Source organism: Chanodichthys erythropterus, chromosome 3, assembly GCF_024489055.1.
Source record: "Chanodichthys erythropterus isolate Z2021 chromosome 3, ASM2448905v1, whole genome shotgun sequence".
In the NCBI taxonomy this organism is placed as follows: domain Eukaryota; kingdom Metazoa; phylum Chordata; class Actinopteri; order Cypriniformes; family Xenocyprididae; genus Chanodichthys; species Chanodichthys erythropterus.
In genome coordinates, this window is record NC_090223.1 from 70,171,379 (window position 1) to 70,197,067 (window position 25,689).

The 25,689-nt window shown below is 40.6% G+C and overlaps 2 protein-coding genes across 2 annotated transcripts in view; one reads left to right on the top strand and one right to left on the bottom strand.

Moving 5' to 3' along the window:
- The window catches only part of LOC137005681 (uncharacterized), a 1,355,627-nt gene that overhangs the window by 518,755 nt on the left and 811,183 nt on the right, over positions 1-25,689 (top strand). The gene's annotated exons all lie outside the window — the stretch shown is intronic.
- Positions 238-25,689, bottom strand: part of LOC137005873 (zinc finger protein 721-like) — a 400,429-nt gene continuing 374,977 nt past the window's right edge. The window contains exon 5 of the mRNA XM_067366478.1: positions 238-1,886. Within this exon, the coding sequence (XP_067222579.1) occupies positions 777-1,886 (1,110 nt within the window). The 3' untranslated portion in view covers positions 238-776. The remainder of the gene's footprint in view (positions 1,887-25,689) is intronic.

Below are 25,689 nucleotides of genomic sequence, written 5' to 3' on the forward strand. Positions count from 1 at the left end.
TTTATGAATGTATAGCCATATTTTGTAAATTATTTGTTCATAATTAACAAATAATTTATAAATGACTTATAACTGAATTTATAAAACATTTATAAAATATTACTATATCACTTATCATTTATAAATGTATATTCATGTTTTGTAAATGATTTGTTAATCATTGTTATAAGTCATTTATGAATTATTAGTTAATGTTATTATAAAGTGTTACAGAGTCTTTAAAGAACAGCAGAAAATCCGCGAAACGCGATTGCATGTCCATCAACTGAATTCCACGCGCTCTCCGCGGCCAGCGAGCTAGTTGTCCTGCCTGGAAAACCTCACATTCTACCTCAAATTACTATAAATGCTCTAAGTGACCGTTACAACGTCTGCTTGCCACACAAACATAACCAAACATAAAATAAAGTCCAGGCCTGGTCCTCTCTCGTCCTTATCTGTTTTTAATGGCTAAATGTTTATATTTGTATATTTGATTGATTGTGATATGTCATACTTTATTTCGCCGTAGCCTACAGACAAAGTTAATACACAATACATACAAAATACATACAAAAAAAGTCCAGTTATGGATGACAAGAACAAACAAATGTCAAGTTTTAAAGGAGTTAAATCAGGGTGATTATTTTGACTTTATTTTGTATTTGATCTTGAGTAGCAGTGTGTAGTGTAAACGAGGCTTAAGGCTTTTCTCCAGTGTGAGTTCTCATGTGTACTATAAGGTTTCCTTTGTGTCTGAAACTCTTTCCACACTGTTAGCAGGTATGAGGCTTTTCTCAATTGTGAATTTTCATGTGGTAATAAAGGCTCATTTTATGTGTGAAAGTCTTTCCACACTGATCACATTTAAAAGGTTTCTCTCCAGTGTGAATATTCATGTGTTGCCTGAGGCTTCGTTCCTGTGTGAAGCCATTTCCGCACAGAGTGCAGGTGTAAGGCTTTGCTCCAGTGTGAGTGCTCATGTGGGCTATAAGGCCTTCTTTTCTAATGAAACTCTTTCCACACTGTTGGCAGGTGAATGGGCTCTCTCCAGTGTGAATTCTCATGTGGGCTTTAAGGCTTCCTTTTCTAATGAAACTCTTTCCACATTGTTGGCAGGCGAATGGCTTCTCTCCAGTGTGAATATTCATGTGTTCCCTAAGGCTTCGTTCCTGCGTGAAGCCATTCCCGCACAGAGTGCAGGTGTAAGGCTTTTCTCCAGTGTGAGTACTCATGTGGGCTATAAGGCCTTCTTTTCGACTGAAACCCTTTCCACACTGTTGGCAGGTGTGAAGCTTTTCTCCAGTGTGGATTCTCATGTGGGCTGTAAGTTTTCCTTTCTCACTGAAACTCTTTCCACACTGTTGGCAGGTGAAGGGCTTTTCTCCAGTGTGAACTCTCATGTGGATTTTGAGTTTTCCTTTTCCACTGAAACTCTTTCCACACTGTTGGCAGGTGAATGGGTTCTCTCTAACATGAATTTTGATGTGAGCTTTAAAGCTTCCTTTATGACTGAAACTCTTTCCACACTGTTGGCAGGTGAAAGGCTTTTCTCCAGTGTGAATTCTCATGTGGATTTTAAGGTATGCTTTGTGACTGAAACTCTTTCCACACTGTTGACAGGTGTAAGGCTTTTCTCCAGTGTGATTACTCATGTGGGCTGTAAGGCTTCCTTTCTCATTAAAACTCTTTCCACACTCTTGACAGGTGTAAGGCTTTTCTCCAGTGTGAATTCTCATGTGAACTTTAAGGCTTCCTTTTTGACTGAAACTCTTTCTACACTCTTGACAGGTGTAAGGCTTTTCTCCAGTGTGAATTCTCATGTGGGCTATAAGGGTTTCTTTTCGACTGAAACTCTTTCCACACTCTTGACAGGTATGAGGTTTTTCTCCAGTGTGAATTCTCATGTGAACTTTAAGTTTTTTTTTATGTTTCAAAGTCTTTCCACATTGTTGGCAGGTGAAATAACTTTTAGTTCCTGTCTTTTGAGCTCCTTTTTGTGAGGAAACCTGTGATGATTTTTCTCCAGTCATGGAATTATAATGTTTTGTCTCTTCTTTTTCATTAAGTTCTTGGCCTGCCTCTTTCAGTGCCATTAGGTCTAGGGCAAAAATAGACAAACAATTTAGAAATTTACAGCATCAAAATTAACAACATGTATGATCTATACCCTATCCAATCTTATGGATCAGGGATGGGCAGCTTTGGTACTGGAGGACCACTCTTTTGCAGATTTAAGTTTCAATTTGCAGCCTCACGTGCACCTCTTTGAAAATGCTACGTGTCTATTCTACGCGGACTGCAAGCACTATAATTGGTTTGCGGTTACCTATTTGCTGCCACCTCTATTTGTAAGCTTCTCTGACAAAGTACATGACAAGCTGCTGCTTCTTTGGCTTTGGCCTTGATACTCAACATGACCACGGACACTGCCTACCAATGGTCTGCATGCATGTCAACGCGGACAACGATGCAGAAGTATAAATGATAACAAGTGTTGGGCATGTTACTTTAAAAAAAGTAATTAGTTATAGTTACTAGTTACTTCTCGCAAATTACATCATTATAAAAGTAACTAATTACCAGGGAAAGTAACTATTGCATTACTTAAAAAAATAAAATAAAATGTCAAATAACTTGAATGCCCCCATTATTAAATATAAGTCTAAGAATAAATTATTCATGATCCGACTCGTGACTCATGATCCGCTCTTGCTTATGAAATTTCTCTGTACTGTACTGTACAATACGTGTTGGTAGCCATTAAAGAAAATGTAGTTTCATATTTATGTTTAAATAGTCCTATGTTATGTTTTAAATTCATTTACTTGATTATGAAAAGTGAACAGCATGAGTAAGATCATAATATGATGCGCAATATATCGGAGACATGGAGTGGGTCAGACATGATTTTAAACACTTCATTAAAGGGATACTCCACCGTTTTTTCATATTAAACTATGTTATTCCCTTAACTAAGACGAGTTGATACATACCTCTCTCGTCTCAGTGCGTGCACTAAATCGCTGTCTTGCGGCGAAACTTTGTTAGCACTTAGCTTAGCCCAGTTCATTCAATAGGGGCCAAGCAGAGAAGCTACCAAACACCTCCACGTTTTCCCCATTTAAATACAGTTACTCGAGTAGTGTAACTCGACCTAGGACGGTGACACAAAACATAACGTTGCGCTTTTCTAAGCGTGTAAAATGGATAACTATATTGTATGGCGGAATACCATAGCAACTGCTCGGGAGCACTTTGACTTGGCGCAGTAATATCTTTACTCGTGAAAAGTCCTCTCACCGGTGTTATGAGATTTTCGGTTTCTGAGATTTTCAGTTTCAGAAGGCGGAGCAATCATGAATATTAATGAGTTTCGCAGAAATGCGCGATTGCACGTGCAACTGAGAATTTTAGTTCACATTGCATCTCAACACATTAGTGGATTATTCCATAAAGGTAATTATATTCTCAGCGTTGCTGCTGACTTACGCCTAAACTACAGTTGTTTACTTCTAGGTAACAGTTTACAATGTGCTCATTAGTATGCACGATTTGTGCATTGGTCTGTAACCATGACAGAGTTCAGCTAGTTGTGCTCTTCCTTTGCGATGTTTTAAAACTGTGTTTTATTAGTTGTTATCATTAAGTATGTCACTGTAGAGCTTAGATCGGGCCCAACAAATCAAACCCGACCCTACCCGAGCCCGAGCACGTTGTGTCCGAGCCCGGCCCGGCCCGACGCGTCCACTGTAATTATGAGCCCGAGCCCAATTTAAGCCTGACCATTTTTAACATGTGGGCCGTTATAACCAGGGGCGGCACCAGATTTTATTTTTTTTTAATGCAGGTGTTGCTGTGCTAGATCATTTACAGGGGGGAGCTGCGCAGTTATATATATAAATTATATAAATACTATTAATAAATGAGCAAAAATTGGCCACTCAATATTAAATATTAAATTATTTTAATTATCATAATTAAAGTTTTAATTTTATTAAATTGAACAAGCTCAACATTCAGCATTCAATCAAATATTCTTAAAGATCAATTATTATTAATAATGTTACTTCAACCTATTGTTATTTCAACATAATATGTGTGTGAGCAACAAGCAAGATGTGCATTTGTAAATTCGGTGACAGCGTGTTACAAGTTTCAAATGGTGTAAGTGTGACCGCGGTGCGTCGGCGCCTCCATGACATTATTATATTGTCTGCTATATTGCTTTTGTTTTTATGTATTAAATCCAGGCAATTGGTTGATGAAAACTGTTAAGATACAATTAAGATACAATTTATACTAAATGAAATTCACCTTAAAGAAAATCTTTCTTCAAAACAAAACTTAAACTTGAAACTAAATGTGCTTATTTAATGGCTAAAACACGTAGGGTACAGACTCTTTTTGTTCAAATTGCAGCACATTCATTTAATTCTGAAATTTGCACATGTAAGTTGAAAAGCATTTGTTTGTGCATAGTAAAACATATCTGTAACATTTATCAAGTTCATAATTGTGCGTGCATTTATTAATTATTATCTTAATGAATAATACGACAAGGAAGAAGCATGTAAACTGCGTTGTTTGTTTATTAAAACTAGTTTAAAATGTTTCCATACCTCCGATTTTCCTCCAGACTTGCTCAAAGTTAATTCTCCTGTTTTAATTTTTTTCTTTGCTTCTTCAAGCTCCATGTTGTACTTAAGCCTCGTTTACAATGTTCGTATGGCTCCGACAAGGTTTTGTTCCGTCTTCTGAGCGGTGTCAACTCACACCAGAAGCATTTCAGAAGCAAAGCGGCTGGATTCGCGAGACCACTAGATTTGCCTGGCCAACATTGTTTTTGTTAATTTTTTCATGTTTTTAATGGCTAAATGGTTATATTTTGTCCGGTTTGATTGTGTTTATTGCTAATTTTTTCATGTTTTTAATGGCTAAATGGTTATATTTTGTCCGGTTTGATTGTGTTTATTGCTAATTTTTTCATGTTTTTAATGGCTAAATGGTTATATTTTGTCCGGTTTGATAGTGTTTATTGCTATGCCATACTTTATTTTGCTGTAGCCATATACAGATAAAGTTAACACACTTAAAATTCCAGTTATGGACAACAAAAGAAATTTCAAGATTTTCAACTTCGAATCTCTTGTCATAAGTTTCTGTCATAGTGATGTGAAATATCAGCAAGAGTTTACTTTATTTTGTATTTGAGCTGCGCGTCTTGGACGCAGCGTCCGTCAAAAATAGGCGAGGCGCCTATCTTTAGCGAAGTGGCGCGGCGAGCCCCTTCTGGGACGCTTCTCAAACGCACCGTGGCGCGGCTGGTGTAAACACGAGCATTGACTAGAGTAGCCGCGAATCAGCTCCGGTAGCTGCGTCGCAGCCGTAACGTGCCGCACACGCGTGCAGTGTAAACGAGGCTTTAAGCTATACTGAATAGTATAGCATGCATAGCAGGTGTGATGCGTCATGTGTGCGAGACTGCGAATGCGAGTGGACGAGACGCTGCACATGACACGTGACGTGCTTTATCAAGGGCCCGACTCGGCCCGAGGACGATGGCGGAAAAAATATCCGGGCTCGGGCAGAGAATCTAAGCTCTATGTCACTGCCTACAACTGAAATAAACCTGTACAGATGTTTTTGAGGACTTAGGCTATATTCTGGTATTGTTCTTAAATTCTTGTTCATTTTGATATGATGCCTATTGCTCTTCAAAGGATTAATAAAATTCTTTATGTTTAAGCTCACTAAGGTTGCATTTATTTGATCAAAAATAGGCAAAACAGTAATATTGAGATTTGTTTTCTATTTTAATATATTTTAAATTGCTGTTTATTCCTGTTACTTAAGTGTCATGTGATTCAGAAATCAATCTAATATGCTGTTTTGCAGCTCAAGAAACAATCTGAGCTGCTATTATCAGTGCTGGAAACAGGAAACCATGATACAGTGCCTGTTGATTCACAGAACAGCAAGTTTGAAGAACAGTATTGAAATCTTTTGTAATATTAGAAATGTCTTTTTTCCCCTTTAAAAAAAACAACAACAAAAAAATCCCCAAATCTATTTAATTAATCCTTGTTAAATAAACATCATCCTTGTGAAATTAATTTCTTAAACAACAAAAAACCTACAGTGATTCCAGACATTCAAATAATATTTTAATGCAAATGCATTTGTGCAAATTATTTGGGGGCCACTGTCTGTAAAAAGATAACATTTTGTTGTTATTAAACTAGTTTTAAGTAAATAAAAAAAATCATTAAAATTCAAAGAGGTAAAAATGTCAATCTTTGACTAAAAATGTAATTTTTTGATCTGAGAACAGCTTTCTTATGTGTCATATTTCCATATATAAAAGGGACTGCTACAGTAGCTAAAGATTGTTGTTGGCAAGTCCATGCCCATCTTTTTGTACAAAAACAAAATGTCATTAAATGTCTCACAATATAATATGTTCACTCCATCACACATTATACAAAGCATCTATTAAATCAAAAGCAAATCAAGGCCATATTCCCATCTTTATTCCAGGATTTGTGATACATGTTTTCAACATGGTTTAATTTATTTATTTTTTTTTTCATTTTTTTTTTTCAAAATTTCGTGAGGCCAAATGTGCCCTTAATTAAAACCCCATGAAGATCATGCATGTTTATGAACATTAATGACGTGAATTCAGGTTGACTGGGAAACTTTTTGCCATTGATATGACTGGGAAAAAGTTTCCCAATCAACCTGAATATATGCCAAATAATGACAATTTATTTTGATACACAAACATTCCATTTATCACTGATCATCATTGTATATCCAGGTGCACAAGTCACACATCAAAACAACGCATGGCAGAGAATAACAAAAGGTTGCAAAAATCTTTATTAGGCCACTGATTTTAGACAATATTTCTTTCATTTCCAGAGGGATGACCCCATTTTAAATCTTCATAAGGTGAGGTAACAGAAGAACAAAGCAATGCGTCATTGAAATGGCAGCTGCACATTTTTTTAACAATATGTTAATTATTTATTTTCCCATTTATTTGTTATATGAAATCAGTATAATCTACTTCAACTCATTCAGGTGTTCTGGGATGCTTGGTTTAAAGGTACAATTTGTGATATTTTTTTCCGCTAGAGGTCGCTAGAAGCCTATTCAAAACAAAAGCGTAGTTTGATGACGCCAAGTTTTAGAGCGGAAACTTGGGACATGTGGTCACCATCTCAACGGACGTTGCAAAAGAATAGGGATTGGAGTCTGGAAGAACTCATGTTCGTGGATGCGATTATTAACGTTAACTGTAGTATGAAGCAGAGCAGGACCGAGTGTTGCTGGAGCGATTGATCAACACACGCCTCACGAGCAGCGGGACTTTTATTATGACACAGTCGCCGGCGCCGCTTCCGCTTTTCCGGTCATGAGTTTACGGGAGCTGTCCTTGTCGACAGAACCAGCGGCAGATGGTAAACAGTAATTATGTTCCATAAATAAGTGACGCAATCGACCATAAGACGTGCAAGAAGTAAATAAGGAACTGCTTGAAGCGAGCTAGTGGTTTGCTGGACGCTAGACACTACTTCCGCATTTGTCCACGGCATTGTTGTCATGTGGTTTCTACGTCAGTAAAGGCGGTAACAAAGGTAACTGACGTCATTGACAGGCGACTGCACTGCCCCGTGTCACTGTTTAGAATGGGAATTTTCTCATGATTTACAAGTAGTTAAAAACATTAGAGATATTGTTTGTAATCAGCTGGACAAAATATATATCACTAGCCTAGTGGTTTTTGAGTATTTTACTGCAAAAATTTTACATATTGTACCTTTAATTGTGTCAGTGTATCTTTCTTTAATATATATATAAACGGAAACCATGAAAAGATATAGTTTCAGCAATATTTTCAGAATTTGTCACCAACCAGAAAACCAGAGAATGTTAGTCTGAACATGTAAGCTTAGCTAACACATGTATAATCATACCAGTAGTCTGTAGGTTACAAAAAATATGTCCACACAGACATTTATATGGGATCAGCTGTTACATCGCAAGGAACAAAGGAAGAGCACAACTAGCTGAACTTCTAGACGATAGCTGAAGGTGTTCTGCTGTTACACAAGGAATCTGTTATTCAGTTACAGTCGGGCAATGGAAACATTATAAACCGTTACCTAGAAGTAAACCACTGTAGCATAAGTCAGCTGCGATGCTGAGAATATTACCTTTCTGGAATAATCCACTAATGTGTTGAGATGCAATGTGAACTAAAATTCTCAGTTGCACGTGCAATCGCGCATGTCTGGGAAACTCATTAATATTCATGATTGCTCCGCCTTCTGAAACAGAAAATCTCAGAAACCGAAAATCTCGTAACACCAGCCCCCGCTCCCTCTCCTCCTCCCTCTCATTTCCGTCAATAGAACCAACGTGACTTACCACCTGTGCTATTAGCAAACTGCAAGAGATCATTTGCAATGGTGGACTTTGTAGATGATTATGACTTGTTTGAAGCAGACCCAGAGCCATATCTGTTTGAACCCGAGTACACGGAGGAGGAATTAGCTCTTATGGACCGTGAGAGGGAAAAAAGATACGAACCAGAACAGACCGGAGCCGGCGAAAGAACACAGGCAAACAGCAATTGGTGGCGCAAGTGTGACTGTTGCGAACAGATGCCGACCGAAATTGAGCGCAGTTCGGAATAACTCTTACTACTGGTGCAGGTCACGTTGGTTCTATTGACGGATATGAGAGGGAGGAGGAGAGGGAGCGGGGGCCGGTGAGAGGACTTTTCACGAGTGAAGATATTACTGCGCCAAGTCAAAGTGCTCCCGAGCACTTGCTATGGTATTCCGCCATACAATATAGTTATCCATTTTACACGTTTAGAAAAGCGCAACGTTTTGTTTTGTGTCACCGTCCTAGGTCGAGTTACACTACTCGAGTAACTGTATTTAAATAGGGAAAACGTGGAGGTGTTTGGTAGCTTCTCTGCTTGGCCCCTATTGAATGAACTGGGCTAAGCTAAGTGCTAACAAAGTTTCGCTGCAAGACAGAGCGATTCAGTGCACGCACTGAGATGAGAGAGGTATGTATCAACTCGTCTTAGTTAAGGGAATAACAGTTTAATATGAAAAAACGGTGGAGTATCCCTTTAAGTTTTGTAGAAAGCCTTTCTTTAAAGTGAATTTCGTTTTGTAAAAAATTTATCTTAATTTTAATCAATGTTTCATCAAACAATTGCCTGGATTTAATCAATAAGAAGCAAATTTAGCAGACAATATCATCATGGCAGGCGCAGGCGCGATCACTGGCGCGTGAACTGGAGCACAACTTATAGGCTAAATAAACCGAAACTCAGCGGCTGCTTGCCTCACATACATGAGAAATATATCTATAGAAAGCCTGAAATATCTAAAAACAAAAAGAAATAGCTACTCTGATTACGTTGCCTAATCCGATGAAATGAAATGTGCATTCTCTCTCTAGGTGCATCCAGTATGTGGAGATGATGAGAGTCAATGTCAACTTCATTCGCAGCCGACACCGATTCAGAAAACATTACTTTATTAATAAACAATTAAAATGTCTCCTTGCTGTTTTGGTCACATTCATAATAATTGATTTTGTCGGTTCTTTATGGCAAGCTTTATGTGTGCGCTATAGCCTAAATTACGATCATTATTATGGTTTATTCTCTCCAGTATTTAAGAAATTAAATTAATATAAATGTGATTAGTCAAATAATGGCTTAAATTAATAACGTTTCTGGAGGTGCTTCGACAGATTGGAGTTGCTGTTTATCGCAGTAGATAGGCCCTTCGAACCAGAAAGACACAGCTTACATTTGACTAAAAGGTTTTTGTCTTTATGCTCAACTAAAGTGAAATAATGAGCATATTTCCACTTTGAGAAACTCGTCTTGTTCTCGCCTTGACTCGCCATGACTGCCGCACATACTTGAATAAACGGAAACACGCCCACAGTGCGTCTTCGTGTTTACAGTGGTTGGCATCCACCAATCCTACAATTTTAAATGGGTTAGGCTGTAGGCTACACTTCAGCCAAAATTAATTAATTTTAAAAAGTAACGAAAAACACACCATATGGTAATGGTAACGGGAGTTAATTTAAAAAGTAATGTGTTACAGTATTAGTTACTGTCAAAAGTAACTGTGTTACAGTTACTAGTAACGTGTTACTGCCCAACACTGATAACAGACGCATATAGCCTACGGTGCAGAGGCTCCAGCGTAGGTCCGAGGCAGAAGTATAAAATAGGCCTTTTCGATTAAAAAATGGGGTTGGGTTAAATTTTGCTGGTGTGTTTGACCAGGGATGGAGCTAAACTCAGATTGATCAGGAAACAATCGCTGTATGTTAAGCACAGGCTTAGAATGATTTAACAAGTCGTTAAATGTGTGCCCGGCTTTAAAGTCCCTGTGAACCGGGAGTTGCAAACGTCTTTTATCCAGTGTTGTGACGTATTTCACGCAATATTGAACAGAGGGCAGAGTTTGACTTCAGCGCTCCTCCTCTCCATCTCTCACTCATAGCAGACTAAAGGTCGGAGGGGAGTGGTTAAAGCGATTTCAACCCAAGCCGTCAAACTGATGTCACTAGAGAAGGGGCACTGTTGCAGAGGGGAGGAGCATTTTCAGATTTGATTAAATATAACGAAGCCAAACAATTGTTTTGATCTGAAACAATTTTGATTTGATGTATACTTTAAGTGTGTCAAAATTGTGATTCATAAAGGTTCCTAAGTGTCAAGACTAGGTCTTAGCTCTTAAATTATTTAAGAGAGCTGGAGAGGTGTCTTAACCTAGTTAAGAGCAACAAGACGGCATCAGAGATGAGGAGACAGACACAATAAATGTTTCTTGAGCAGCAAATCAGCATATTAGAATGATTTCTGAAGGATCATGTGACGCTGAAGACTGGAGTAACGATGCTGAAAATTCAGCTTTGATCACAGGAATAAATTACTTTGTCAAATATATTTAAATAGTTCAGTTATTTTAAATTGTAATAATATTTCACAATATTACTGTTTTTTTTACTGTATTTTTAATTAAATAAATGTAGCCTTGGTGAGAAGACGAAACTTCTTTTAAAAACATTAAAAATCTCAGTGGTTCCAAACTTTTGGACTGTACTGTATATACATACACATATAATATATATAAATGATTGGTGTTGTGCTGCTGTGATTTCACCCTTCAAAGCTCGCTATTGGCTGATTGGCAGAGGTTGAGGGCGGCCATTTTGCGTTGACATCCTTGTAGTGCTTAGTTCACAACACTTAAGTCAGCACTTAAGAATCTGTCTTATACTTTACTAAAAGTTGTTACGTTTGCACTTGCACTCTTTGGCCTCTGGACAATAAATATTGGAGCTTTGTGGACTTATTCTCGTGTGCGGATCATTCATCTTTTTGAACTTGGATTGATTTTTTGCATCTATGCACCACTAGAAATATAAGTATTGTTGTTTGGACTGATCTGGCTCTACACTTCTCCATCTTCTCTTACACTTGTTTATTTTATGATCAATGTTTTGTTTTTATTGTGCATGTACAAAAATAATAGGCCTATTTGACCCTTCACAGATTCGATTGGAGTTACATCTATGTGACCATAAATGTCTGAGTAGGCGTAACCTATTTTAGAGTTGTTTCTGCTTTTAGTGATTGCACCGGCGCCTCACGTACACACAACATATATCAGTTTTAGTAACTTGACATCGCAGCCTGTTAATTGTAAATATAACATACATTCAACCAAATATATAAAAAGTTATAGTAGTATGTGAACAATAAAAGTGTTTAAATAATATAGTTTAGCCTCCAAATCGTGAATATGGAAACATTTGGGTTTGTGCCAAATTATAGGTTAATGCCGGGTTCCAATTTAGCTTTAAATTAATTAGTTTTGGCTTAACGTTTAGATATTTTTTTCATAATTAAAATAGTAGTGGTGCCCCCCCAAATATACAAATGTCCGTGCGACTTACGACTGGTTTTGTGTTCCAGGATCGGATTTAATGGAAACACTGAATTTTAAAGTGATGTAGTTACACATTGTTGTAGTTACATGCACTCACTATAGTCATAAGTTAATAATGCTCAATTACAAGTAACCAAACTCTAGCTCTACAGTAAGTCCTCTTGAAGAAGTGAATGAACCAACTGAGTGAATTAGGACACTTCTCGCTAAAATTATACTTCTGTATATTCTCTATTTCTGTAGAGCTGGACATTTTAATAATGATCAAATAACTGAGTTCAACGGTGAGAATAACACCAACCTGTTTGTTCCTCAGTATCTTCATGTTTCACTCTGAATGTTTCTTCAATCTTCATGTCTTCAGTCTCTTCCTCTTTAATAAACACGTCTTCAGTCTCCTCTTTAATAAACACCATCTTTATATCTTCACTCTCTTCCTGTTTTTTAATCTCAATCTTCATCTCTTCAGTCTCATCTTTAATAAACACCATCTTTATATCTTCATTCGCCTCCTCTTTAATAAACTCCATCTTTAAGAAGAGAATAATTAACAGTTATTGGTCTAATGGCCCTGTTAGACAAAAAACACTAAAAACTAACGCTGCAAATGAATAAACTTAATATTTAGGCATTTAAGACTAATGAAAACATGTTTAGTTTGTTATTGTTTGTTGTTCTCTTTCACGTTTGAGCAGCACGTTCACTGCAGTTAGATAAAGCATTGCAATGTTACATTAGCCTATAGTAAATAAACTAATTTCACATCGCTTGTTTAAAACAAAACACACAACTATAAATCATTGAACTGTTTCTGTCGATTAAAACAGCTTAATATTTTAAAACAAACCTTTCTTCAGCAGAATCACAGCATATGCAGGAGCGCAGTCTTATGACGTCATGTCGCCACTCCAAAATAAAAGTCCTGTTCAGACGCTGCATTGTCCACAATCACAGAAGTGCATTTACCAGATAATATTTCTATTAAAATGAAAACAGTGACAAATATGATACAAACAATCATGGTAAAAAGGTTGTATGAGTTCATAAAGCAGAGTTCATTCATGTGTTCGAATTAAAACACATTAAAGTTCAAAGTCATATATATATATATATATATATATATATATTATATATATATATATATTTATTATATATATATATATATATATATATATATATATATATATATATATATATATATGATGTTAACATTAATTAGTTCATTTGAGTCTAAAAATGGGTATAAAATGTGAAAGAAAAGTTATCTTTAAGTCAGGAGGCCTATTAAGCAAAATTCAAAACTATACCTGTTCTATCTCCATGCAGTATATATTCTCAGTTTCTGACATTACAGAGAATACAAATCTGACGTCATTTATCCGCTATATCGACAGGATGACTAGCCCACTGTGTTTCGAATTATGGGTTCCACTTCCGGTTTTGGGATCTTCCATTTAAAAAGACTGAAACGAATTGTTTCAAATCATAAGGTTGCCCTACAAATAAAGCGTATCTGTCAGCTTGACTGAATGAGCTGTCAATATTCCTTCTTGTTTTATTTTCATACATCATGAGGATAACGTAACACTTGGTATCCCATTAAAGGTGATACAGAGGTTCTTTTTGTCGACTGAGAAACCAAAGACTGTTTAGTTTTTGAAACAAGCGCATGCGTAAGAACAACCCCACTCCTTCACAGCTCATTTGGAGGGAACGCCTCCAAAACTCGTGCACGAGTATGTTTGTTTACCACCGGCATTCGCTGTGTCATGTTCATTATGTCGGACTCACCACAGATAACTCATAATCTGCAGTTGTTACTCCTGTCTCCTGACAAAAACATTGCATGTGGCGCCTGTGGCGTGTGGAAAGTTACTGGAGCGCGCAGCCGCGCACGTCTCTCACAAGGAACGTCATGGCAGTGATTGACAAGCCAGAGGGCCAATTGTTTACGTGATGATCACACAAATGATTGGCTGATGTTTTTAAGGCCCTACCTCGTGCACAGATGATGTATATTAATATTATTCCTTTCAGTGCACCTAATAAATAGTCTTTTATCAGTTACTAAAGACAGTTTCAAGTAATATTGCAAAAATGTATAAAACAAAACATCCTCTGTAGCACCTTTAATAATTCATTGGAATGCACGAAGAATCTCTAGTTTTTCTTCTCATAGCCTCACGTCTCTTTCCAGGTTTGTTTTCACAGGTAAATACAATTAATCATCTGTAAAAATGACGGAAATCACTTTGAAAGTTCACTTAATGCTGAAGTTCATGAACATTTTTATTAAGGAACATATATTACATAATGCACATATATATCACTATAGTTATGGTTAACCCGTCCGTTATTGCTGTAGAAGAATCATGCTTTTTCATGGCCTGTTGAAAGTACCTTGTTGATGCTTTTACACTTTCATTTTCAACATTCTCAAATGTATCTAATTTGATAAACAGAGCTGCGTTACCTCATACTCATGACCAGAAAAGCAGAAGCAGTGCTGGCGACTGTGTCATAATAAAAGTTCTGCTTGTGTGTTGCTCAATCGCTCCAGCTCCTCGTTCAGCTCCCACAGCTCCTGCTCTGCTTCATACTACAGTAACGTTAATAATCGCATCCATGAACATGATTTCTTCCTGAGTCCTATCCCTATTCTTTTGCACCGGGCATTGAGATGGATACCACATGTCCCAAGATTCCGCTCTAAAACGTGGCGTCATCAAGCTACGCCTTTGTTTTGAATAGACCTCTAGCGGGCAAAATTATTACATAGTGTACCCACATGGAAAGAATCTACATGTGGATATATGCGCATATATGAAACCTATATGCAGTGTATATGCATATATATGCTGCATATATGCACATATATGTAGCGCCCCCTACCTGTCTTTCTGTTAATTAAATAGAGCAGCGCACCAGATTCATTAACTATGTGCCTACAGATGTTGAAGTTAGGCCCCTCTGGTGTCACAAATTAATTACTTCTTTATAAAGCTATTTATAATTATGAACTATTCTAAATGTGATATATTTAATGTATTATACATATACTATAATAAATAGTCAAGCACAAACTCTTAGATGGATAACAAAAGATAAAGGATTTAATTAGAACAGAAATAGAAAGTCAAAAATAGAATTTGAGTGATGTGATGCATTCACACAATCACATAGACTTTAAATCTGACCAAATTAACCCCCCAAAAAGGCTATATCGCAGGTGACAGGAGTACAGAAATGGTCTCTGTAACAAAACACTCAGAATAAAAAAGAAAACTAAGTGAATTCACTTGGAATGAAATGTACAAAATTATTCACTCTGGATGTCAGTAATCACTCTGAATACTCACAGTTGATAAGCGCGCTGGATAACAACATATAGGACGATTAAACACTGTGGGCCCCCCCCCCCCCCCACACACACACACACCCACACCGTTGCAGGCCTGGATCGTAGCTCGGGTTCGTGGTGGCCGGCAAACTGAAAAATGACCGCTTCACTCTCCTGAGCATAAACAAATCAACAAGGGTACCTCAATTTTCAGGTGCGAATCAAACAGCGATCTTGGAATCCTGTAGTAGGCCTCCCGCAGCTCCTCGATCTCGCTCTCCCTCGCCAGCCGATGAAACGCTCCTCCCACGCAGCCAGAGGAACCCCAAATATCGCGGGTATTTGGGGCGCTATCTGGTCCTCAATGTCTCCCTCGTTGTCCCGAAAACAACAATGCTTACTTTCGCCAATCTGTTTTGTTTAAATGTTCCGCTAATTTAATAGTCCGGTTCAGATGAATAACATAAACCGTACGGGATATTAAGGAAACAGTCCGTACGCTGACGACACCGGAATGTCGTATAAACACTCACAGCGAACTCACAATAAACACAAATAAACAGGACTCGGGTTTCACACACGATCAATATTACAGTTTCAGATTTTTTAAACTTGTAAACTATTCACCACTCTATTACCGCATACCGCGCGTCTCTCTCATCCCTTGCATATCTCGCCTTCCCCCCTTGTTCCTCCTCCCCCCACCAAAACATCCACTCAAAATACCTAACGCATAGGCGCGGGCGGGACTTAACTCTCTTGAACCAATAAAGTAATGAAAGACCTAACTTGTAGGTTAAAACCACATTTTTCACATGTGCATAACACTCTAACTTGATATATGTTCTTAAAAGCATACATCCACTTATTTAATATATCAATATATAAAGCAGTGGACTCATTACCTGTAGAATATTATTCTACTGGGTTACATATATGATAATATATATGCTGCATATATGCGTATATATGCCACATAAAGGCAAAATTGAGGTGCATATATGTGCATATACAGGAAATATAGGTCTCCTGTATTGCTTCTTCATATCCACATATAAGCCCTATACATACAAGATATGTCTTCTATATAGCTAATGGCAGGATCTGGTCATTTTGTAGCTCATATCTCATTTTTGACTGTCATACATGATGCCTAGCTCATAATTCTCAGTTTTTGAAAAAAATTATGCAAGAACTTATGTATGTGCGAACACGTGAAATTGGTATCACATGTAATTGGCATGTTATGGAATTTAACTACACTCTAAAAAAGATTGGTTCTTCAGCGGTTCTTTGGGGTGGTTAAGGTGCTATATAGCACCACTACCTTATAAAGAACCTGTTAAGCCCCTGTATGGTTCTTCAGCGGTTCCTTGCTGTGGTTAAGGTGCTATATAGCACCACTACCTTATAAAGAACCTGTAAAGCCCCTGTATAGTTCTTTAAACTTTCTCTAACTCTCTTATTCTCTTAGCTTAGGTGGGAAAGGATTAAAAACAACATTAAATTACAGTGTATTTTCTAAACCTGGTTCTCAACCTTTTTGTCCCCAAGCCCTCTGTAAAAGTGAATATGGGTGTAAGTTGGATTGCTATAACTATTTGAGTCTAATTACTTCTTCTTTCTGCGAATTGCTCTCAATAACGTACACTCAACTACTCAACTACTATACTGCAGTATAACGTTACTGCAGGCCGCGCAAATTAAAAAATTCGGTTAGTTACGATTTCAACTTTTCTATTCTATACAAGATGTTAAATTTACTCGTTTTATTATAAAGAAATGTATTCAGTTTGGACCATGTAAGCATGTCTCTAAATATTTTTTTAAAAGAAACGTCTCTACCGTGTATGTAGCGTGTACTATTTGAAATGCTGCGGGCAGGAAGTGAGAGACGCTCGAGTCGAGGCTGAGGGGATCCTCGCATTACAATTATTGAGTTTAGGTTTTTAAATTAATGTTTGTCAGTTCTTTTATTTGTCTTTTTCACGTTAGCTCTGATTTATTGATCTATTTGTTCGACCAAAATGAAGAAGAAAGTCTGTGAGTAAAGACATAGTTAAGGCTTATTTCATTTGACTAGCGCGAGGTGTTTTTTTATCCTGTTTTTTTTTAGTAGAATGAAATGGTTGCGTATCTACACAACTAATTAATGCAGCAAACAAGTTTTTTCATTTATTAACACTGATTCCCCTCCCCCTTTTAGGATCTAAAACTCTTCAATGTTTGACGACTAAGGAAACTCTGCAATAACTTTACATGGTAAGTAATTTCTATAAAAACGGCTATAATTGTTAATAGATAATATGAATTACCAATGTTGGACATGTTTGAATAAAATCCATCTAATGCTGTCTATTGAATTGAATGTTATCCTCATTAACAAACTTTAGACTAAGAATTATCCATTCCAAAACATTCATCAACTCCCTCTTATGCCATCTCAAATGCATGTGACTTTTTTTTTCTTGTTGTTTTGTATTAATTTTGTATTTATTTTTTTATTCTCACAGTGACAGTAGCCATTGACATTACATTAATCACAGAAGATCACAGTTCCAGCTAAAAATATTTACTGTTCTACTGAAGAAATAAAAAAAGTCAACTTGGATGGCCTGATGGTAAGTAAATTAACAGCTAGCTTTCATTTTTCGGTGAAATATCCCTATAATCAAGAATGATTAAATATATTGGTGTTACAGATCCCTTGTTTCCCTGGACTCCATTTCCCAGAATCCTCCTGTTCTCCACACCTGCACTCACTTCCCTCGTCTGCTCCTCATCGTCACTCATCACCTGCACCTGGACTCTATTGTCAGCACTCCCCATATATTGCACTCACTCCCTTCACTCCTTGTCCGTTCTCTGTTGTGTTAATGTGTATGTTCGGTGAACTCTGCCTGTGTTTATTAAAGATCATCTATTGTTTGTGGAAATCCGTATCTGCCTCATCTCTGCACCAGCATACCGTAACAGAAGAACGGACCCAAACCGACCGGATTTTCCACAAAAAAAAAAAAATGGAGACTTCCACCAGCTCCCTGGCTCCTGCTCCTCCAGCGCCTCTCACTCTTCTAACAGCCAGCGAACGCATTATCGGGCTCCTGCAGGTAGGACGTTCGCTGGAGAGGTATGTGGAGGAGTTCGTGGAGCTTGCTTTCTTGTCTGACTGGCCTGATGCTCAGTTGATCTCCTTGTTTTTGGATGGATTGGATGACGACACTATCCGTTTTGATGAACCTGTTTTTTGTTTCTCCTTAAGCGACACTATCAATTTAATTTTGTGGTTGAATGGCTCCAATTTCTTAGTAGAAGAGGTTCAGGATCAGTGTTGTCGTCCGGTCCATCCAGAAACACGGTTGGCCGGGCCAGTCAGTCAACCTCCGGCTTCCTCCGCATACCGCTCCAGCGAACTCCCTGCCTGCCCCAGGCTGGACCCATATTCCGCTACTGGGCCCAGTAAGCGGAGGAGGAGGAAGAAAGCGGCCCCAATGTCTCCAGAGCCCGCTCCAGTGTCTCCAGAGCCCGCTCCAGTGTCTCCAGAGCCCGCTCCAGTATCTCCAGAGCCCGCTCCAGTGTCTCCAGAGCCCGCTCCAGTGTCTCCAGAGCCCGCTCCAGTGTCTCCAGAGCCCGCTCCAGTGTCTCCAGAGCCCGCTCCAGTGTCTCCAGAGCCCGCTCCAGTGTCTCCAGAGCCCGCTCCAGTGTCTCCAGAGCCCGCTCCAGTATCTCCAGAGCCCGCTCCAGTATCTCCAGAGCCCGCTCCAGTATCTCCAGAGCCCGCTCCAGTATCTCCAGAGCCCGCTCCAGTATCTCCAGAGCCCGCTCCAGTATCTCCAGTGTCTCCAGAGCCCGCTCCAGTGTCTCCAGAGCCCGCTCCAGTATCTCCAGAGCCCGCTCCAGTATCTCCAGAGCCAGCTCCAGTCCCCACAGAGCCAGCTCCAGTGCCTGTGGGGATTTTAATTGTATTTGAGGGGATGAAATGGCCCTCAACCCCAGTCTCCGCCGAGCCAAGTTCTCCAGTCTCCTCCGAGCCAAGTTCTCCAGTCTCCTCCGCCGAGCCAAGTTCTCCAGTCTCCTCCGCCGAGCCAAGTTCTCCAGTCTCCGCCGCCGAGCCAAGTTCTCCAGTCTCCGCCGCCGAGCCAAGTTCTCCAGTCTCCGCCGCCGAGCCAAGTTCTCCAGTCTCCGCCGCCGAGCCAAGTTCTCCAGTCTCCGCCGCCGAGCCAAGTTCTCCAGTCTCCGCCGCCGAGCCAAGTTCTCCAGTCTCCGCCGCCGAGCCAAGTTCTCCAGTCTCCGCCGCCGAGCCAAGTTCTCCAGTCTCCGCCGCCGAGCCAAGTTCTCCAGTCTCCGCCGCCGAGCCAAGTTCTCCAGTCTCCGCCGCCGAGCCAAGTTCTCCAGTCTCCGCCGCCGAGCCAAGTTCTCCAGTCTCCGCCGCCGAGCCAAGTTCTCCAGTCTCCGCCGCCGAGCCAAGTTCTCCAGTCTCCGCCGCCGAGCCAAGTTCTCCAGTCTCCGCCGCCGAGCCAAGTTCTCCAGTCTCCGCCGCCGAGCCAAGTTCTCCAGTCTCCGCCGCCGAGCCAAGTTCTCCAGTCTCCGCCGCCGAGCAAAGTTCTCCAGTCTCCGCCGCCGAGCAAAGTTCTCCAGTCTCCGCCGCCGAGCAAAGTTCTCCAGTCTCCGCCGCCGAGCAAAGTTCTCCAGTCTCCGCCGCCGAGCAAAGTTCTCCAGTCTCCGCCGCCGAGCAAAGTTCTCCAGTCTCCGCCGCCGAGCAAAGTTCTCCAGTCTCCGCCGCCGAGCAAAGTTCTCCAGTCTCCGCCGCCGAGCAAAGTTCTCCAGTCTCCGCCGCCGAGCAAAGTTCTCCAGTCTCCGCCGCCGAGCAAAGTTCTCCAGTCTCCGCCGCCGAGCAAAGTTCTCCAGTCTCCGCCGCCGAGCAAAGTTCTCCAGTCTCCGCCGCCGAGCAAAGTTCTCCAGTCTCCGCCGCCGAGCAAAGTTCTCCAGTCTCCGCCGCCGAGCAAAGTTCTCCAGTCTCCGCCGCCGAGCAAAGTTCTCCAGTCTCCGCCGCCGAGCAAAGTTCTCCAGTCTCCGCCGCCGAGCAAAGGGCTCCTGCCGCCGAGCAAAGGGCTCCTGCCGCCGCCTACGAGCCCTCAGCTCCAGCCGCCGCCGCCGCCTACGAGCCCTCAGCTCCAGCCGCCGCCGCCGCCGAGCCAGCCGCTCCAGCCGCCGCCGCCGCCGAGCCAGCCGCTCCAGCCGCCGCCGCCGAGCCAGCCGCTCCAGCCGCCGCCGCCGAGCCAGCCGCTCCAGCCGCCGCCGCCGAGCCAGCCGCTCCAGCCGCCGCCGCCGAGCCAGCCGCTCCAGCCGCCGCCGCCGAGCCAGCCGCTCCAGCCGCCGCCGCCGAGCCAGCCGCTCCAGCCGCCGCCGCCGCCGAGCCAGCCGCTCCAGCCGCCGCCGCCGAGCCAGCCGCTCCAGCCGCCGCCGCCGCCGAACCTACTGCTCCTATGAACTGTGTTTTTGAACCCTCCAGCCCAAAGACTGTTTTCCCTCCCTGCCTCCCTCTCCCGCCTCCCATGTCTGTCTTCACTGAACCTTCACCTCAAGCCCCCTCGCCCAGATCTCCACCTCGGACCTCTGGGCGATTACCTACACCCTGGCTCCAACCTCCCTCTGCTCCACCGTTGCCCATCAGTCCTCCAGCCTCACAAGTCTCCATCCTGCCCCCGTTCACACCTTGGTCCCTCGTCAGCCTGCCTTCCCCTCTGGACTGCACTCCTCCGTCTCCGCTCCGTCCCTCCGTCCCTCGCTTCCAGTTGGCTTCCTCACTCCCCCTAGTGTTCACTTTGTTGTCTGTCGTCTGTGTTCAACTGCGGCCTTCTGGAGCCCCGGCTGCGCTTCGGTCGGCGGAGCCTTCGGTTCCGCCATCACCCGCCAGTCCTTCAGCGACGCCTGGGCTCAACGCCTCGAAGGCTTCGGCTCCTGACCCGCCATGGCTGCCCGCTGCACCTGACCCGCCATGGCTGCCCGCTGCACCTGACCCGCCATGGCTGCCCGCTGCACCTGACCCGCCATGTATGCCCGCTGCATGTCTGCCCGCTGCACCTGACCCGCCATGGCTGCCCGCTGCACCTGACCCGCCATGGCTGCCCACGGCTCCTGACCCGCCATGGCTGCCCACGGCTCCTGACCCCCCATGGCTGCCCACGGCTCCTGACCCGCCATGGTTTTTGGACCTGCCCTGGAGACCTCCACTCCAGTTTACTCCTTCCCCTGCTCCGGTTTGAGGTCTCCAGGGCGCCCGCCCCCCTCCCGGTTGTTACATCTACGGCGCGAGGACGCGCCTACCGGGAGGGGGAGGTACTGTTACAGATCCCTTGTTTCCCTGGACTCCATTTCCCAGAATCCTCCTGTTCTCCACACCTGCACTCACTTCCCTCGTCTGCTCCTCATCGTCACTCATCACCTGCACCTGGACTCTATTGTCAGCACTCCCCATATATTGCACTCACTCCCTTCACTCCTCGTCCGTTCTCTGTTGTGTTAATGTGTATGTTCGGTGAACTCTGCCTGTGTTTATTAAAGATCATCTATTGTTTGTGGAAATCCGTATCTGCCTCATCTCTGCACCAGCATACCGTAACAATTGGGGTATAAAGCTAATTTATTAATTGATGCATGTTTTATTTTCAGACTTATAATTATGTATTATAAATTCATAATTTTAAATGAAACCAATGACTGATTCAGATGCATTTCTTAATTGCAAATCTGTAATATTTTAGCACTGACGAAGGCCTGTGTGCTGAAACGCATTGGAAAAATAAAGAATTGATTTTTTTTTTTTTAGTTTCTTTTATTTATTTATTTATTTTTTGGGATCCCTCAACGCCACAAGTGTTGCTGGTATTGTCCATAAATATATTAATTGCAAATTTGTCCAGTCATTAATACAAATTATTTTTATATTTTCTTGTCCTTTGCTATTGCATATCTGCAAAAAATTGATTCCATATTACAGATTATTGTGCTTTTTTTTTTTTTATAAGAAAAATAATCACAATTGCTTTATCACAGACTGAAAACATTCACCTGAGAAGTGTGTCCTGAAGGCCCTTATCTTTTTCCTGAGAGAAAGTCCTGAAGACCTCATCAAGGAATACTTTCTGAGTTGAACGTAAGAATATTCTATTTTGATTTATTTTCAGAAAAATAAGTCTAAATTTGTGTATTTTGTAGTTATGCTAGCAAAAGGTGACCAAATTTTATTATTTTTTTTAATGTTCACTATTTTAGGATAACCCGACAGATGATTGAGGAGCAGCTCACCATGGCGATGTTCATTATTTGGAAGGAGGGGGAGAACCTCATGAACCATCTGCTGACATCGAGGGAGTTAAAGTTTTGAATCAACTTACTTCAGTTACATCAGCTTGTGCCCTGCTACTAGGTATGATATATATCATCAACCTGGCTTGTCTGAAACCCCTTTGATTTACTTTGTATGTGTATGTTAGAGCTGCACAATTTATCGTAAAAAGATCGCAATCTCGATTCAAACACCCACGTGATCCTACTTTATTACTGACAACGATTCGCCTGCGTCTGTTAAACCTTTGACAAAAATTCTACCGGAACATTCGGTGCTCATGCTGCCACTGATCCAGAAACAGCAGTTTTGAACCACACTGTAGTTATTCAAGGATTTGGTTATTTGATTTCTTTTACAAATATTAAAATGATCACAGAAGTGATAAGATAAAAGTTTACAGTTAGGATATAATCACTGGACAGCGATCAAAATAGAGCAAATCGAAACTAACTTGGTGCTTCAAATAACTGTTGTATATAAATTACCTTGTTAAGCCACTAGGTGGCAACCAGTGACGTTGTCATTGAATCATTCATTCAATAGATTCGTTAAGGTTAAACCCTGATTCATCCAGTAGTGAAACAAGTATTTATTAATGAGCTATTAATATATTCAAAACCATTTTTTAAAAATAATTCATTCAAATTAAACATTTTCCAGCAATTAATATTTTGCTATAACTAGTAAATTAAATTTTATTTTTAGTTGTCTATTTAGAATCGTGGGAGAATTGCGATCTCTATTTGCAACCAAAAAATCATGATTCTCATTTCATCCAGAATCCTGCAGCTCTAGTGTATGTCTCGTACAAATGTGAAGTTGTATGAATATCCAGTTGTGTTGTTTGAGAATTGCTTTGATTTGTGCAATGGTAATCACCTTTAAAGGATTAGTTTACCCAAAAATGGAAATTCTGTCATTAATTACTCACCCTCATCATTGGAGGGACAGAAACCTCTCAGACTTCATCAAAAAGATCTTAATTTGTTTTGAGTTCAGAAAAAGCATACGCATAAAATACGAAGTATACTTTGGGCTTTACACACAGTAATGAATGTTTAAAAAACAAAACAAAAAAGTATTGGGTAAAAGCATCCCCCATGTTATGTTAACCTAATGATGTTATTTTGTTTAAAGGCCTACAGTTGGAAGCAGCTGTTCTCCTCTTGCCTGCACTGTTCAAGGTGGACCTGGGGTTGATGTTTGACATTGAGGTGAGCCATGAACAGTTGACTACAGTGTGTGAAGCACAATCTAATCAAAGCACGACACTTATTGCACATTTTGTTATACAAATGATAATACACAAATTATTCTCTCAATGTGAAGAGAAAATTACATTCATTTTCAGTTAATGGCCAAAAGTATTTGAGCAGTTGTATATGACAGTAGTTGAAATTAATTTAGCTTATAAGGTTTGCCTTTCAAATAAATATGTGAAGATGGTTAATGCTATTATCCCCTCTTCTCCAGGGCCATGCTCAGACCAGCCCTCCTGTCATCCCAACACCTAAGATAGTGCCTGAAGCCTGCGGGAGGATCATCTCATGCAGTATGACCACATTTTGTTCACGTTGGATGGCCAGTTAATCACAGAGTAGAGTGAGGACATCTTGATGGCACTGGACCTCCTCCTGTGTGTATATTTTGCATTTGGAATCGAATCCAATCCAGTATCCTAAAGGACTGAAAAAGACACTGACCTTTTTGAAGTGTGTTGTTTTGAAATTGAAGGATGCAGACGGACTTCCTGTCACTGTAAATTGAGTGTACAACTCAATCTGTGAGTAGATTTCGGAGTCAATATTCTCTCTTGCTCCCTTTCTTATGGTTTTAGTTCCAGTTTCTATATTGTTTTTGAAATCATGAAGGACTTACAAAAATGTTAGTATCTATATTTTGGACTTATTTATGTTGCCTAGCAGTTTTTTTGTCTTATTTTTGTTCTTGTACTATATTTTTTGTTTTGTACTATTTGATTGATCTTGGGTAAATAAATAATGTACATTTCTACATTTTGGACTTTTATTTAAGTTGCCTAGCAGCTATGGATTGTAATTTTACTATTATAGGTGAACATATAGGTGCATATATATATATGTACATATATGTACCTATAATATAGGAAGACGGCCAATTTTATATATGTCACATATATGCAAAAACTATATTGAAACATATATGTTTATATAGGTTTTTTCCATGTGGGTTACCGCGACTGTGTGTTTCTGCATTCAAGCATGGGTATTGTGTGTGTGTTTGTATATATATATATATTATTATTATTATTATAGTCATGCATCAGTGTTTGTTTGGTTGTTTGTGTGCATGTGTTTCTGTTTATATACATGTGAGCATGTAAAAAAAAATAGTAGAATACAGAAAAGATGTAAATGTTTTTTAAATGATTGATTTATTTATTTATTTTGTATCACAGACAATCATCTGACATCGAAACAGATGAAGACTGGGAGCCAGTCAGCAAAAAAACCAAACTGAGGGCCATGACAGCACATCACCAGGAGAAGAACTCCACCCCAAAACTTCTCAGAGAGGCTCTGCCAGCAAAAGACCAAGAGGCAGAAGACGGGGAAGAGGAAGAGGAAGAGGAAGAGGGAGAACTGGCAGCAGCAGAAGTCAAGCTGAGATTTCAACCGGCTCATCTCAAGAGAGATGGAATGATGTTGACGTTCCAAGAAGTCAACAGTGAAGAAGTCATTTGTGCAACTTGCCATTTCCTAAAAAGCTGATCACTGGAAAGAAGTTTCTTAGGATCTGCCAGTCCCTTCACCTCAGTAGCTTGGTGGATGATGCTGCTAATGAGCAGAGAAAAGGTACAGCAGGATTTGATCGGCTCAGCAAAATAAAGCCACTTTACTTTGAGATGAGGGACGCCTGTAAAACAAATTATCACCCTGGCCAGGAAGTTTTAATAGATGAACGGATGGTTGCCTCTAAAGCACGTATAAGACTAAAACAATACATGAAAAATAAGCCTGTTCGCTGGT